We start from the raw sequence: 16,159 nt of genomic DNA on the forward strand, positions 1-16,159 counted from the left end.
ATTTAGCTCTCTTAAACAGGAACCCCACAAAACCTAATCCATGTTATTAGTAACAATCAGTTTTGAAAATCAAGAGGCCACAACTTGTATTTTTGTAACTAAGGAAGCAAAAAGTAAAGCAGAGGGAAAGGTTTGGTCTTTCAGTTTTTACATTTGGAAAAAAAATGTTTTGCAACATAGAGGTAATCAGAATGATTAATTGGGGATATGAAATTCGGTGGTTGGCAGAAATTGTGTTAATATGTGTGTGGTATCGTGGACTTATCTTGTGATTGAGTTTATATTTTTACCATTAATTTTTCAAAGATCTCTGTATAACCTACACAGACCTCTGAAAGTCTCCAGAAATTTCTTCCATTGAAAAAATGTTTTAAATTGACCGTCTTTATACAAATTATCCCTGATTTCATTTGTCCTTCTCATTTTAACAGGTCTGTCAGCCCCTGTACCCAGAGGTCGAAAAGGGAAGAAAGTAAAGACTCAGACAAGCTCATTTGATATACAAAAAGCAGAATGGCTTCGAAAATACAATCCTGAGCAGCTACTTCAAGATGAAGGCTACAAAAAACATATAAAACACCACTGTAATAAGTAGGTAGTAGGGTATTTTTAACACAACCCATTGCAAGTTTACTTCTGAATTTATTAACAATCTTAAAGCATGCTGATTCTGAGTACAGAGACAGTGTGGTCTAGGACCAATCCTAATCTTATTCTTACCAGGGTATCCTTCAGCAAATCATGGTACCTCTTGTGTCACTTTTCATCAGCAGAGAGAGAAAAAAAACTGGCCTCCAAGTGATCTCATTATATCTTACTTGGATATTAAATAATGATGATTGTAAAGATTTTGAAGAAACCTATTTTATATATATGATAGTAATGAGGTTTATTTAATCAGAAGTAATTATTATTATTTCATTATAAAAATTTTGTATACAAATTCTTTTCTAATTTTAACCCCATGGATGAATTTTCTTTAATGATTAACGTCTTTGTGTCTTTTGATTTTTTTTTCCCCCTCATTTTTAGAGTTTTGCTTCGTGTAAGAATGCTGTATTATCTAAAGCAAGAAGTCATTGGAAATGAGTGCCAGAAAGTGTTTGATGGAGTTGATGCAAGGTAAATTAAATAGCATGTTTATTCTTCAGCAACGTAATGAGGCAAAAGTTAAATGACCAGAAAATTGTATATTAAGTGAATGCTTGTTCAGTGAAATTCACAGGAAGAAAAATCTACCAAACTTAGAGTGACCCTTGCCATTTTGTTGCCTTTCGTCTATTAATCTCATCGTTGGCTCTGTCGCTGAAAGTTATCATAAGAATAATAACATTAGCATTAGTAATAGCTTCCTGCTACCAAATCTAAAACTTAACCTTCCACCCTCTTACTGCAGTGACTTTTACATCCTCATATGATCCATCCAGCACCTTAGTCTCTCAGTTCCTTGACCTTTATCTACAATCGTCTTCTTTCCTCTCCACCACAGCCACACACGCACACAATCATATACTTAATCTTACTATCACCAGTAACAGCATTACCTCTTCAATCTGCATTTCAGCTGTCACTTATTTCCTTCAGACTCACTTAACTTGGGTACTTTTCACTCTCATTCTCTAATTTCATCACGATGTCCCCCATCTTATCCATCTCCACCTTCATGCCCCTCTCTCCTCATTATATACCTGCATTCTGTAGTCCAGCAGTGTACTCACTAACTGAGATTCTTTGCCTGATTTCCCCTCTGTTCTACATTCGTGGCACAACCCCAACTCATGTTAAACCAAAAAATCGTTTTACCCCTTGCCTATACCTAAGCAGTTGAACATGGCTGGAGAAAATCACACAAACCCTGCCGAATGACTAACTTCAAATTGATGAGCATTGATCTCAAGCAAAATTAAACACAAGTAAGCTGTTTAACCACCATGACTAGGAAGTTCACTTACCTACTCTTCAAGAGGACCATTCCACACCTCTCTCCTCAAGCCATCTTCCTGTCCCACCAGCATCACCCTCCAGTAATGACTTTGCTATATATTTCACAGAGAAAACAGAAACAATCAGACAAGAGCTACCTTCAGTTCTACTTGTCGTATGTGTCCCCCTATTTATTCCTTCCCTTGGGATGAAGTAGAAATCCTCCTCCTCCTAAGAGCAACCCTTATGCTTGGAACTTGTTTCTTACCTTTTAAGGACTTTACGCCTGTAATCACCTTCTGAATCATTCTCTTGGCGTATACACATTCCTTAATATCATGTATCATACATACATCGTACTACTCCATTTCTCCACTCCCCTTCATGAAAATAAAGAGTTGTCTGTGTTGACAGTCTCTACTTCTTTACCTTGCATCTTCTCTTCAATCTATTCCAATTAATCTTTCATCTCCACTCTCCCGCTGAAATGATTTTTAATCAGGCCACTAATAACCTACCATGAGATCACTCTCTCAACTTATTCTACTTCTCCCTTCTTGAAGTGATGTCTTCAGTACACATCCTTGCTGCTACCACCTGGTTGTCCTTTTTTCCATATTGGTCTTTCCTTTGCATTTTCCTTTGCTAGCTCTTATTCCTCTAATAGATCTCTAGATGTTGGATTGACCAAGACGTGTGTCCTCAGCTTTCTTTTTTATCTGTACTTTCCCTTTCAGTAAACTCATGCAACCTCATCATATTAAATATGATCTTTACACAGGTGACAGTCAGATTTACATATTCATCCCAGACGTTTCCCCTCAGCTCTAAGCTCTGAGTTAGCTGCTTCTAAACATTTCCACTTGAAAAATCTAATTAACAGCTCAAACTTCCCGTGTATCTCCCAAATCTGTCTCCTATTCCTTCCTCCCCACCTTCGCACATACAAGCCTTCTCCATCCTACTAAATGTACCACCCAGTTGCTCTGGTATCATTCTTGATTCTTCTCTTCCCCTCAAACCCTACAGGAAGACTTGTTAGCTTGACAAAGTATATGCCAAACCTGAGCACTTTTCACTCTCCTCTGCTAACTCCCTGGTCCAAGCCACCATTATCTCGTGTTTAGACTTTTTCAGTGGCCTCCTAAGTGAGTCTCTTTGCCTCTTCTTTTTCAAGAGTTGTTGGGTATTTTTTTGGCTGCACTACGCAGCATACAAGATCTTAGTTCCCGGACAAGGGATCAAACCCAGGCCCCCTGCAGTGGAAGAACAGAGTCCTAACCACTACTGGACCACCAGGGATTTCCCATCTTTGCCTCTTATTTTGCCTCTCTACAGTCGGACCTTCAGACAGCAGCCAGAGTGATCTTTCTAAAGCAAAAATCAGGCCAAGGCACTTCTTAAAACCTTCCAGTTGCTTCTCATTTCTCTTAGAATAAAGCCCAATCCTACAGTGCCCTACATAACTCTGGGATCTCTTCCTCCATTCTGTCCCTCATCCACGATGTTCCTCCAACATGTCAGGCTCATTCTGTGCTGTTCCCCCTACTACAAATATTCTTTCCCTTAATCTTCCACAGAACTGCCCCTTCATGTCATGCAGGTCTCAGCTTAAGTTTCACCTCTTCAGATAGGCCTTCCCTGCCCACGCTAGCTAAAGCAGCCCACCAGTCACCCACTATTACTTAACCTTATTTTATCTCATTCATGTTGCCTACTAGTATTAAAAATTATATTTATTTTTTAAATTGTATTTCCCCTATCATTACAATTTAAGCTGGTTGAAGGTGAAGTATGCTATCTGTCTTATTGATCATTGTGTTCCCAGCCCCTAGAATCTGGGAAATAGTAACACCCAGTAAATACTTGTTGACTAATTGGCTCCTCTTTTTCCTTGGTCTGACTGCATTCAATCCCCTTGTGATTTCCCAGGAACTGTACTGTGATCTATGAATTATCCTCTTTCATTATTCTTACCCTCTCTGGCTTCTCATTTGGATTTTAAGATATTTACATCTCTCTCAACACACATACACATGCACACACACACACACACAGACACACACACCACTTTTGCACCCAGTTCTCCTCAGACTACCATATTATTACTCTCCTTGGTCTCACAGCCAAACTTTTTTTAAAGAAGTATCTGTATGTGCTGTCCTCTTTTTCTTTTCTCGCATTCACTGTACATTCCACTACAATTCAGCTTCTACCCCCTCACTCCATCACCACTTTAAGAAGTTCTTCACCCACATTCTCACTGCTAAATTTGATGGATATATCATAGTGTTTATCTTATTTACCTTTATTGATCACTTCCATATTATTAGAATGTGTCTGTGATGCCATTCTCCTGTAGACTTTCTTTTTAGCTTTCTGCTTGCCACTTTTCATTTTCAGTCTTCTCTTCCACCTGTCCCTTAAATGTGTTCACATAGGCCCTCTCATCACTTACTCTTGGGTTTTCACATCTTTTCTGCAGCATCAATTTATATTTCCATACTGATGACTTCCGAACCTAATTCTAGCCCACATCTCTTTTCTGAACTTTAGATCTGCATTTATCAAATATGCCATGGTTACTAATGCCTCCAGGCCTTTGCATTCTTGCAGGAACATTCTCTTTCCCATTTTCTTTCATTTTCCCTCTCTTACTGCTCAGCCAGCATCAACTCAGCCTCCCTGTCCTCTCATGTCTGGGTAAAGCACATACCCAGAGTGCCCTGTCACAGCACTCATCACAGGCATTGAAGAGGTTTTGCAGATACCTCTTCAAAAGGGCAAGGATATGTCTGTCTTACTATTGCCATTGTTGGCACATTGTGAATACTGTGAATATTTAAATCAAAATGAATATTTAAATCAAAATAGATTAAAAAATCTATTTTGAATGGATGATCTAGCCTGGGGAAGTTAGAGGCTTTATGCAAGAGATAGCACATGAACTGAATCTCTCAAAGCAGAAATCAACAATAGGAGTACATGCACCTTATTGTATTCCTTTCCCTAGCAGTTAAGGAACACTTAACACTTAACATGCATATGGCACATTTAAACCGTGAGGTAGCTCTTTGGTGGGACTAACGGCAGACTCTGGGAGAGCTCACACCAATGAGTACTTCCCAGAACTTCTGCTGCCAGTGTCTTTGTCCCCATGATGAGCCACAGCCAGCCCCCACCTCTGCAGGAGACCATCTAACACTAGCAGGAAGATGAATCGCTCCCCCAGCTTGTGCCTGTAATTACAGTTATAGCAATATTAGTTCACAGTTATCAAGTGCTTTCTGTGTGCCAAGTACTCATGTAAGAGCCATGTGGCTGACAGGGTCTTGGTGCTCCAGCCGGCTGTCAGGGTGTTGGTGCTCCGGCTGGGTGTCAGGCCTAAGACTTGTATGTGGGAGAGCCGAGTTCACGACATTGGTCCACCAGACACCTCCCGGCCCCACATAATATCGAACGGCGAAAGCTCTCCCAGAGATTTACATCTCAACGCTAACACCCAGCTCCACTCAACGACCAGCAAGGTAAAGTGCTGCACAGCGCATGCCAAACAACTAGCAAGACAGGAAAACAACTCCAGCCATTAGCAGAGAGGCTGCCTAAAATCATAATAAGTTCACAGACACCCCAAAACACACCACCAGGCATGGTCCTGCCCACCAGAAAGACAAGATCCACCCTCAGCCACCAGAACACAAGCACCAGTCCCCTCCACCGGGAAGCCTACACAATCCACTGAACCAACCTTACCCACTGGGGGCAGACACCAAAAACAACGGGAACTACGAACCTGCAGCCTGTGAAAAGGAGACCCCAAATGCAGTAAGTTAAGCAACATGACAAGACAGAGAAATAAACAGCAGATGATGGAGCAAAGTAAAAACCCACCAGACCAAATAAATGAGGAGGAAATAGGCAGTCTACCTGGAAAAGAATTCAGAGTAATGATAGTAAAGATGATCCAAAGTCTTAGAAATAGAATGGAGAAAATACAAGAAACGTTTAACAAGGACCTAAGGAGCAAACAAACAATGATGAACGACACAATAAATGAAATTTAAAATTCTCTAGAAGGAATCAGTAGCAGAAAAAATGAGGCAAAAGAATGGATAAGTGACCTGGAAGATAAAATACTGGAAATAACTACCACAGAGCAGAATAAAGAATAAAGAATGAAAAGAATTGAGGACAGTCTCAGAGACCTCTGGGACCACATTAAATGTTCCAGCCTTCGAACTATAGGAGTCCCAGAAGAAGAAGAGAAAAAGAAAGGGACTGAGAAAATATTTGAAGAGATTATACTTGAAAGCTTCCCTAATATGGGAAAGGATATAGTCAAACAGGTCCAGGAAGCACAGAGTCCCATACAGGATAAAGACAAGGAGAAATCCACCAAGACACATATTAATCAAACTATCAAAAACTAAATACAAAGAAAACATATTAAAAACAGCAAGTGAAAAGCAACAATAACATACAAGGGAATCCCCATAAGGTTAACAGCTGATCTTTCAGCAGAAACTCTGCAAGCCAGAAGGGAGTGGCAGGACATATTTAAAGTGATGAAAGGGAAAAACCTACAACCAAAATTACTCTACCCAGCAAGGATCTCATTCAGATTTGACAGAAATTAAAAGCTTTACAGACAAGCAAAAGGTAAGAGAATTCAGCACCATGAAACGAGCTTTACAACAAATGCTAAAGGAACTTCTCTAGGCAGGAAACATAAGAGAAGGAAAAGACCTACAATAACGAACCCAAACAATTAAGAAAATGGTAATAGGATCATATATATCGATAATTTCCTTAAATGTAAATGGATTAAATGTTCCAACCAAAAGACATAGACTGGCTGAATGAATACAAACACAAGACCTGTATATATGCTATCTACAGGAGACCCACTTCAGACCTAGGGACACATACAGACTGAAAGTGAGGGGATGGAAAAAGATATTCCATGCAAATGGAAATCAGAAGAAAGCTGGAGTAGCAATTCTCATATCAGACAAAGTAGACTTTAAAATAAAGACTATTACAAGAGACAAACAAGGACACTACATAATGATCAAGGGATCGATCCAAGAAGAAGATATAACAGTTGTAAATATTTATACACCCAACATAGAAGCACCTCAATACACAAGGCAAATGCTAACCGCCATAAAAGGGGAAATCGACAGTAACACATTCGTAGTAGGGGACTTTAACAGCCCACTTTTACCAATGGACAGATCATCCAAAATGAAAATAAATAAGGAAACATAAGCTTTAAATGACACATCAGACAAGATGGACTTAATTGATATTTATAGGACCTTCCATGCAAAAACAACAGAATACACTTTCTTCTCAAGTGCTCATGGAACTTTCTCCAGGATAGACCATATCTTGGGTCACAAATCAAGCCTTGGTAAATTTAAGAAAATTGATATCATATCAAGTGTCTTTTCCAACCACAACTCTGTAAGACTTGATTACAGAAAAAAAATCTGTAAAAAATACAAACACATGGAGGCTAAACTATATGCTACTAAATAACCAGGAGATCATTGAAGAAATCAAAGAGGAAATCAAAAAATACCTAGAAACAAATGACAATGAAACATGATGACCCAAAACCTATGGGAAATTTATAGAAATACAGTCCTATGTCAAGAAACAAGAAACATCTCAAATGAACAACCAAACCTTACACCTAAAGCAATTAGAGAAAGAAGAACCAAAAAACCCCCAAAGTTTGCAGAAGGAAAGAAATCATAAAGATCAGATCAGAAATAAATGGAAAAGAAGTGATGGAAACAATAGCAAAGATTAATAAAAGTAAAAGCTGTTTCTTTGTGAAGATAAACAAAATTGATAAACCATTAGATTCATCAAGAAAAAAGGAGAAGACTCAAATCAATAGAATTAGAAGTGAAAACGGAGACGTAACAACTGACACTGCAGAAATATAAAGGATCATGAGAGATTGCTACAAGCAACTATATGCCAATAAAATGGATAACCTGGAAGAAATGGACAAATTCTTAGAAAAGCACAACCTTCTGGGACTGAACCAGGAAGAAATAGAAAATATAAACAGACCGGTCACAAACACTGAAAATGAAACTGTGATTAAAAATCTTCCAACAAACAAAAGCCCAGGACCAGATGGCTTCACAGGAGAATTCTATCAAACATTTAGAGAAGAGCTAACACCTATCCTTCTTAAACTCTTCAAAAATATATTAGAGGGAGGAACACTCCCAAACTCATTCTATGAGGCCACCATCACCCTGATACCACAGGGTGGTATCACAAAGAAAGAAAGATGTCACAAAGAAAGTAAACTACAGGCCAATATCACTGATGAACATAGATGCCAAAATTTCAAAACAATACTAGCAGACAGAATCCAGTAGCACATTAATAGGATCATACACCCTGATCAAGTGGGGTTTATCTGAGGAATGCAAGGATTCTTCAATATACGCAAATCAATGTGATAAACCATTTTGAATATTGAAGGAGAAAAACCATATAATCATCTCAATAGATTCAGAAAAAGCTTTCAACAAAATTCAACACCCATTTATGATAAAAAGCCTCCAGAAAGTAAGCATAGAGGGAACTTAACCTCAACATAATAAAGGCCATATGTGACAAACCCACAACCAACATCGTTCTGAATGGGGAAAAACTGAAACCATTTCCACCAAGATTAGGAACAAGACAAGGTTGCCCACTCTCACCACTATTATTTAACATAGTTTTGGAAGTTTTAGCCACAGCAATCAGAGAAGAAAAAGAAATAAGAGGAATCCAAATTGGAAAAGAAGTAAAACTGTCACTTTGCAGATGATATGAAACTATACATAGAGAATCCTAAAGATGCTACCAGAAAACTACTAGAGCTAATCAATGAATTTGGTAAAGTAGTAGGATACAAAATTAATTCACAGAAATCTCTTGCATTCCTACACACTAATGATGAAAACTCTGAAAGAGAAATTAAGGAAACACTCCCATTTACCATTGCAACAAAAAGAAAATACCTAGGAATAAACCTACCTAAGGAGACAAAAGACGTGTATGCGGACAACTATAAGACACCAATGAAAGAAATTAAAGATGATACATACAGATGAAGAGATATACCAAGTTCTTGGATTGGAAGAATCAACATCATGAAAATTACTATACAAAGCAATCTACAGATTCAGTGCAATCCCTATCAAACTACCACTGGCATTTTTCACAGAACTAGAACAAAAAATTTCACAATTTGTATGGAAACACAAAAGACCTGAATAGCCAAAGCAATCTTGAGAAAGAAAAACGGAGCTGGAGGAATCACGCTCCCTGACTTCAGACTATACTACAAAGCTACAGTAATCAAAACAGTATGGCGCTGGCACAAAAACAGAAATACAGATCAATGGAACAGGATAGAAAGCCCAGAGATAAACCTACGCACATATGGTCACCTTATCTTTGACAAAGGAGGCAAGAATATACAATGAAGAGAAGATAGCCTCTTCAATAAATGGTAGTGGGAAAACTGGACAGCTACATGTAAAAGAACTCCCTAACACCATACACAAAAGTAAGCTCAAAATGGATTAAAGACCTAAATGTAAGGCCAGACACTATCAATCTCTTAGAGGAAAACATAGGCAGAGCACTCTATGACGTAAATCACAGCAAGATCCTTTTTGACCCACGTCCCAGAGAAAGGGAAATAAAAGCAAAAATAAACAAATGGGACCTAGTGAAACTTAAAAGCTTTTGCACAGGAAAGGAAACCATAAACAAGATGAAAAGAAAACCCTCAGAATGGGAGAAAATATTTGCAAACAAAGCAACTGACAAAGGATTAATCTCCAAAATATACAAGCATTTCATGCATCTCACTATCAAAAAAACAAACAATCCAATCCAAAAATGAGCAGAAGACCTAAGTAGACATTTCTCTAAAGAAGATATACAGATTGCCAACAAACACATGAAAGGATGCTCAACATCATTAATCATTAGAGAAATGCAAATCAAAACTACAATGAGGTATCACCTCCCACCAGTCTGAATGGCCATCATCAAAAAATCTACAAACAATAAATGCTGGAGAGGGTGTGGAGAAAAGGGAACCCTCTTGCACTGTTGGTGGGAATGTAAATTGATACAGCCACTATGGAGAACAGTATGGCGGTTCCTTAAAAAACTACAATAGAACTACTATACAACTCAGCAATCCCACTCCTGGGCGTATACCCAGAGAAAACTGTAATTCAAAAAGAGTCATGTACCACAATGTTCATTACAGCTCTATTTACAATAGCCAGGACATGGAAGCACCCTAAGTGTCCATTGACAGATGAATTGAGAAAGATGTGGCACGTATATACAATGGAATATTACTCAGCCATAAAAAGAAACGAAATTGAGTTATTTGTAGTGAGATGGATGGACCCAGAGTCTGTCATACAGAGTTAAGTAAGTCGAAAGAGAAAATCAAATACTGTACGCTAACACATATATATGGAATCTAAAAAAAAAAAAAAAAAAAACAATGGTTCTGAAGAACCTAGGGGCAGGACAGGAATAAAGACACAGATGATGTAGAGAATGGACTTGAGAACACGGGGAGGGGGAAGGGTAAGCTGGGAGGAAGTGAGAGAGTGGCATAGACATATATACACTACCAAATGTAAAATAGATAGCTAGTGGGAAGCAGCCACATAGCACAGGGAGATCAGCTCGGTGCTTTGTGTCGAACTAGAGTGGTGGGATAATGGAGGGTGGGAGGGAGACGCAAGACGGAGGGATATGTGTATATGTATAGCTGATTCACTTTGTTATACAGGAGAAACTAACACAGCATTGTAAAGCAATGATACTCCAATAAAGATGTTAAAATAAATAAATATATATTTTTTAAAACCCATGAGGTATATATTTAGTGCCTTTTACTCTCTAAAAACAGGAAAAACCTTCCACCTCAGATGACAGTCACAATATTTTGAGCTTTAGAGTGCTACCTGATGATTGGTAAGAGGAAGTACAGTATCTGACCCACTTTATTTTTCCCTGTTTGGCATCCTGTCTCTGGTGTTCTTTCCTCTTTCTTTTGTCATTCTGTGCTTCTGCTTTGTTTAATCCTGACCAGGAATGCAATAAAAAATAAATATCTTCTTTAACTGTATTTTTCCTCATCTATTTTTCAGCTTTTGCCATATCACCGGAAAATCTCTCTTCCTCTTTCTCTGTTTCTGCACTAAGCTAAGAAATATTGTGATTGTGACACTTCTGTTTTTAAGCAAAATAAAGTATAATGAGGTGTGCGTTTAGAGTATTGAAAATTTTCTTTTTGTCTCCTGGCAAAGCACTTAGGAAAAATAAAAAGTAATTTTTTAATCCATTTTTTATGTTTTATTTACTTATAAAACTTAAAACTTTTTAATTGTCAATATCTTTTATTTCAACTATATTAGTGGTTAACTGTTGGGTTCTTGTGGACTAGCCCAGGAACATATTGACCATTTATCAGTTTATATCTGTATGAAAATTTATTTGCATTCCCAAAGACAACCAACTTACAGATGAACTTTTGCCACACAACTTAGTTATAAGAAACGCTCCATTTCTTCATACCTATAGTCCTTTCTTAATTAATTTATAAAATTAATGGTGCCACGATGAAGAGATGAAATTCTACTTAATATAATTTGTGTTAAGTTTTTTATTATATCTCTGATTCTTTAGAAATTGATAATACATTAATGTCATAGGGAAAATCTCAAGTAGAATATTTGATTCCCTGAGGTAATTTACCCTATCCAATCTCTTTGACTGTTGAATACAATATAAGAATGACGTGTATTTATATCAAAATTAATGATACTTATTTGCTAATCCTTGTCAAACATTATTAACTCTTTGCTAGGCTTCCTTTACTGGTAAGCAGTGCTTAATTTTTCAGTGTGACTTTCCTAGCAATAGTGGTCTAAAAGAGACATAACTTGTTTTACAGCCTAGAGCCATTCATTTGCTTTTTTAGGGCCTCAGTCTCCTCATATACAAAGTGAAATTTTTGACCCAGATGATTTTTGCCAAGTTGTTTGCTGACATAAGACTCTGCTTTCTGATAGAACCTTTTGTCTATATCTGAAGGAAATTAGTGGAAAGAATATGATTCCTTAAGAATAAAGTAAACCTGTTGAAACTTATTTCTTCTGTTGCACTTAAGAATATCAATTCATTTTATGGTACCTTTGTTGTTATTGTGCAGTTTTATAATTTTAATATGTGGTAGTTGTGGAAAATTTTTTTAAATGAAATAAAATTGTATCCTCTTTTTCTTAAAAACCACAATGCTTTTTAGAAGCTATGTAAAATTTTGCCCCCTCTTAGACTTGTTTATAGTAACTCATAAAGTCATATCATGATTTTTTTTTAAGTGACATTGATGTTTGGGTCCCAGAACCAGACCACTCAGAAGTTCCTGCTGAATGGTGGGATTTTGATGCTGATAAGTCACTCCTTATTGGAGTTTTTAAACATGGTAAGTGAGAAGTAAGATAGGTAGAGTCTTCATCTACGTATAGTGTAATTCAGCTACTTCTCAATTTATTGATTTCCACTTACAGCTTTATTCCAGTAACACCCATATTATTATATACATCATATAAAGCATACACTCCCAAGCTATGTTTGTCAGTCACTACATTTCCTCATGAATGGGTGGCATATGTGAACTGCTTCTCTTGGACGTAAGTCTCACATAACGTCCCCTCTCAAGAAGAGTTTTTATGTGAAATATGTTATGTGTGGTCAGTTTTTCCTCTTTTCCTTTTAACTGATATATTTAATCTAGATTTTTAAATATACATATTGCCAGACCATGTAATGTTTGTGATAATTTCTAGAAAACATGTTTAACCTATGTCATTTTAATATATGATCCCTTCAGTCCAGAAATATCACTCATCATAAATATGAGGAATGCTTACATTTATATTTTTTTCTTCTTTTTATCCTTTTTACTTTCATAATTGGTCATCCCTCTAGGTTATGAAAAATATAACACTATCCGAGCAGACCCGGCATTATGCTTCTTGGAAAGAGTGGGAAAACCTGATGAGAAAGCAGTTGCTGCAGAACAGAGGGCGAACGATTATATGGATGGGTACGTGGATTTCAGAGTCATGAATTCTCCATATAGCTCTATCAACATCAGCATATTCTATGTCGGTGATGTTTCTCTTTAAATAATGTAGCAGTACGAGAATTGGAGTTTACAATTCAAAAGAGCTAATGATACTCTAATAAGTTAGCACTTGTCTAACAGAGTGCAATGAAGGAAGAGACCGGACCTTCCCCACACCCATTCTTTTGATGAGTCCTTCGTTTTTCCATTCTTAATGGAAATTAAGACCAAAATTTTAGGGACCTAGGAGGGAAGAAGAAAGCTAAGCATATTACAACTGAAGAGAAATATGATGATGTTCATTATACCTATTATGAGGCCTTTTTTATTACCTTTCTTTTCTTACCAAAAGAGAAAAGTAAGAGACTATGTTAAGGTTAATACCACATTTATAAGTGAACTTCGGAGTAAGAGTAAATTAGAACTAGCTTTCTTCTGACTTGCCATGTAAATAACCTTCACGCTATTAGGCTTGGGCTCCTCTGGCTGAAGAAGAGACTTCAGTCGGACCATTAAAACATACGAAGAAGTCCTTCCAACAATACCCCATTTGTTTGTCCTACCACGAGAAATTTGAAGTTCAGTACGATAATTATAGCATTTGTTGGTATTTAACAGGGATGTGGAAGATCCAGAATACAAACCTGCCCCAGCTATCTTTAAAGATGATATAGAGGTATGCTTTGGATCATGATTTTAAATCCTCGAATCTAGTTATCCATGTTTTCTTTTGCTTGCTATTTCTTTTGTATGTTTTTCCTTCATACATTTTCATTATGCATCATTTCTTAGAACATTAGCTAAGTTAGTGACTAACTTAGGTTGCCAGACATCACAAATAACCATTCAGAATTTGCTTGATCTCGTCTTCTAGACAAGCTGGAGGCTGGTTTGGACATATGAATGAAATGGGGATTCCCAACATGCTACACTGCTAGGAACCAGAGAAACACAGTGTTCAGGGGCAAAATCTCAAAGCAGAATAAGAGCTAGATACTAAAAGTACACAGCAACAGATAAAGCGATCTGAAGTAGAGGTGGAGCCCAGAGGAATTCTGAGCTGCTAAAGCATAGTTCTAAGTGTTCTGTTTATAGAAAGTCAAAAGGAAGAAAAAGAGTTGGTTGAAAGTACAGAATATAATCTGTTGGGTTGGGAAAATGATGTTAAAAGAGGAGAAGAATTTCTATAATATTTGTGAGAATATAGTAAAGACTAGACAGTGCTATGGCTGTCAGGTAGGGTTTGTTGGTCTTGGTTGCCAAGGGAATTGGATATTGAGGAAGAAAGATGAGGCTTAGGCCAGTGTGTAGCAGTGAGAATGAAATCCAGTAAAGTCAGAACCCTTAAAGGGTAGTACCTTCTGCCAAACAGCACAGGGAAACAAGTAAATTTATCTCAGCATGGTTTCTGGGTAGGGAGAAAATTGTTTCCCCTGAGAATTCATAGCCATAGGCCTGCCTTCGCTTGAGTTTATGGTTTGATTTCTTTTACTTAATCTGCATGGTCCAGGAACTCTCAAGGCAAAAATGTAATATAAAGAGAGATCCCAAGCTGGTAATACCCTTGAGGTACTTGGTAAAAAGAACAGTTAGAAGAAACGACTTCAATCTAGATTACACTTGAGTCTTGAAGATAAAGCCCTCCATAAAATGAGGTCAAAATCCCAAAATTTTTAATTTATGAGGAGCAATTTACCATGAGTGAATGTTAGCACTATAACAAAGAACAAGATTAGATCTTTAAGAATTTCTGTTAATATATCTCCTGAAATAGAAAATAAATAAAATTTTAAATGATTAAAGACATTAAAGAAAGAACTAGGAAAAAAAGAAAGACAAGATTTTAAATGACGATGGACATATGAAAGAGAATTATATGTAACTTTAAAGGTGGAAAATACTGTCGTTGAAATTTAAAACTCAACAAATAAGTTAAACATCCTGCTGGAGAAACAGATTAGACACAGCTCACGAGAGAAGAAATTATTTAGAAAATAGAGGAAGTTATCCATAATGTAGCGTGATGAATCAGTTTGAGCCAATCAGGAGAGAAAAACCACATAGTAATTTGAACAGGAAAGTTTAATGTAAAGAGCTATTGACTATAATAGGGGGGTTGAAATACTGAGTGGCAAGAACTTGAAAGAATATAGGAATAGCCACTATTCCTAAGGCTGAGATACAGCAGCCAAGGAAGGGTCCTGTGCCCACCAGGGCTGAGGTTCTGACATTTTGGGGAGGGTATGACCACAGCTCACTAGATGGAAGAAAAGTTGTTGTGCTGCCACACCTGAGCAACTTGCTGGAAATCCACCCTCTAGGGTTGCCAAGCTTTTCTTGGGGAAGTGTCACACCGGAGGCATTCCACTACAAAACCACCCAGGGGGAGGTTGCTCAGGAGAAGCTGCCAGGCAAGAGGTGCTAAAGAAACTGCATGAACTGCAAGAGCTGGGCACTGAGGAAGCTGCATGTGCTGTAGGAGCTGAGCAGTGGAGGAGCTCACAGCAACCAGGAAGTAAAATGCCTTTCTTCTCCAGCTCCCACTACTGACAAAGCTTAATATCACATTGGCTGGCTAAGAAAAAATAAAGAGCCTAGATCCGTTTTTTTTTTTTTTTTTCTTAGAGCTGGCAAAAGGTATGAGAGGCAGTAAATTTAGAGTTGAGAGGCAACAAACCGAAAACCAGTACAATGGAGTATATAAAAAATCTTTTTAGATACGAAGAGTATATATAGCATGATAATGTCCGGTGTATGTCTAATAGGCATTCCAGAGGGACAGACTAGAGAGCATAAGGGAGAAGCCCTATTTTAAGAGTTAACAGCTGAGAATTCTTCAGACTTGATGAAATACATGAATCCTCAGATTCAAGAAGTAAAGTGAATCTTGCAGGGATAAATGAAACTAAATCCACTTCAAGAAACATCCTGGTGCAATTACAGATATACCAAACAAAGAGAAGATGTTTTTTAAAACAACCACAGGAAAAAGACCCACCTACAAAGGAATGATGATAATTCTAACTTAGGGCTTTCTAAAACAAA

The 16,159-nt window shown here is 37.5% G+C and overlaps 1 protein-coding gene across 3 annotated transcripts in view; it reads left to right on the forward strand.

Annotated features, from left to right (window-relative positions):
* Nucleotides 1–16,159, forward strand: part of CHD9 (chromodomain helicase DNA binding protein 9) — a 164,908-nt gene that overhangs the window by 117,930 nt on the left and 30,819 nt on the right. For all 3 annotated transcript variants that reach the window (XM_082676532.1, XM_082676533.1, XM_082676534.1), the window contains exons 22-26: nt 432–591; nt 1,033–1,122; nt 12,366–12,469; nt 12,976–13,093; nt 13,733–13,790. In XM_082676532.1, the coding sequence (XP_082532658.1) occupies nt 432–591; nt 1,033–1,122; nt 12,366–12,469; nt 12,976–13,093; nt 13,733–13,790 (530 nt within the window). The remainder of the gene's footprint in view (nt 1–431; nt 592–1,032; nt 1,123–12,365; nt 12,470–12,975; nt 13,094–13,732; nt 13,791–16,159) is intronic.

Source organism: Grampus griseus (assembly GCF_964374135.1).
Source record: "Grampus griseus genome assembly, chromosome: 19".
Taxonomy (NCBI): Eukaryota; Metazoa; Chordata; class Mammalia; order Artiodactyla; family Delphinidae; genus Grampus; species Grampus griseus.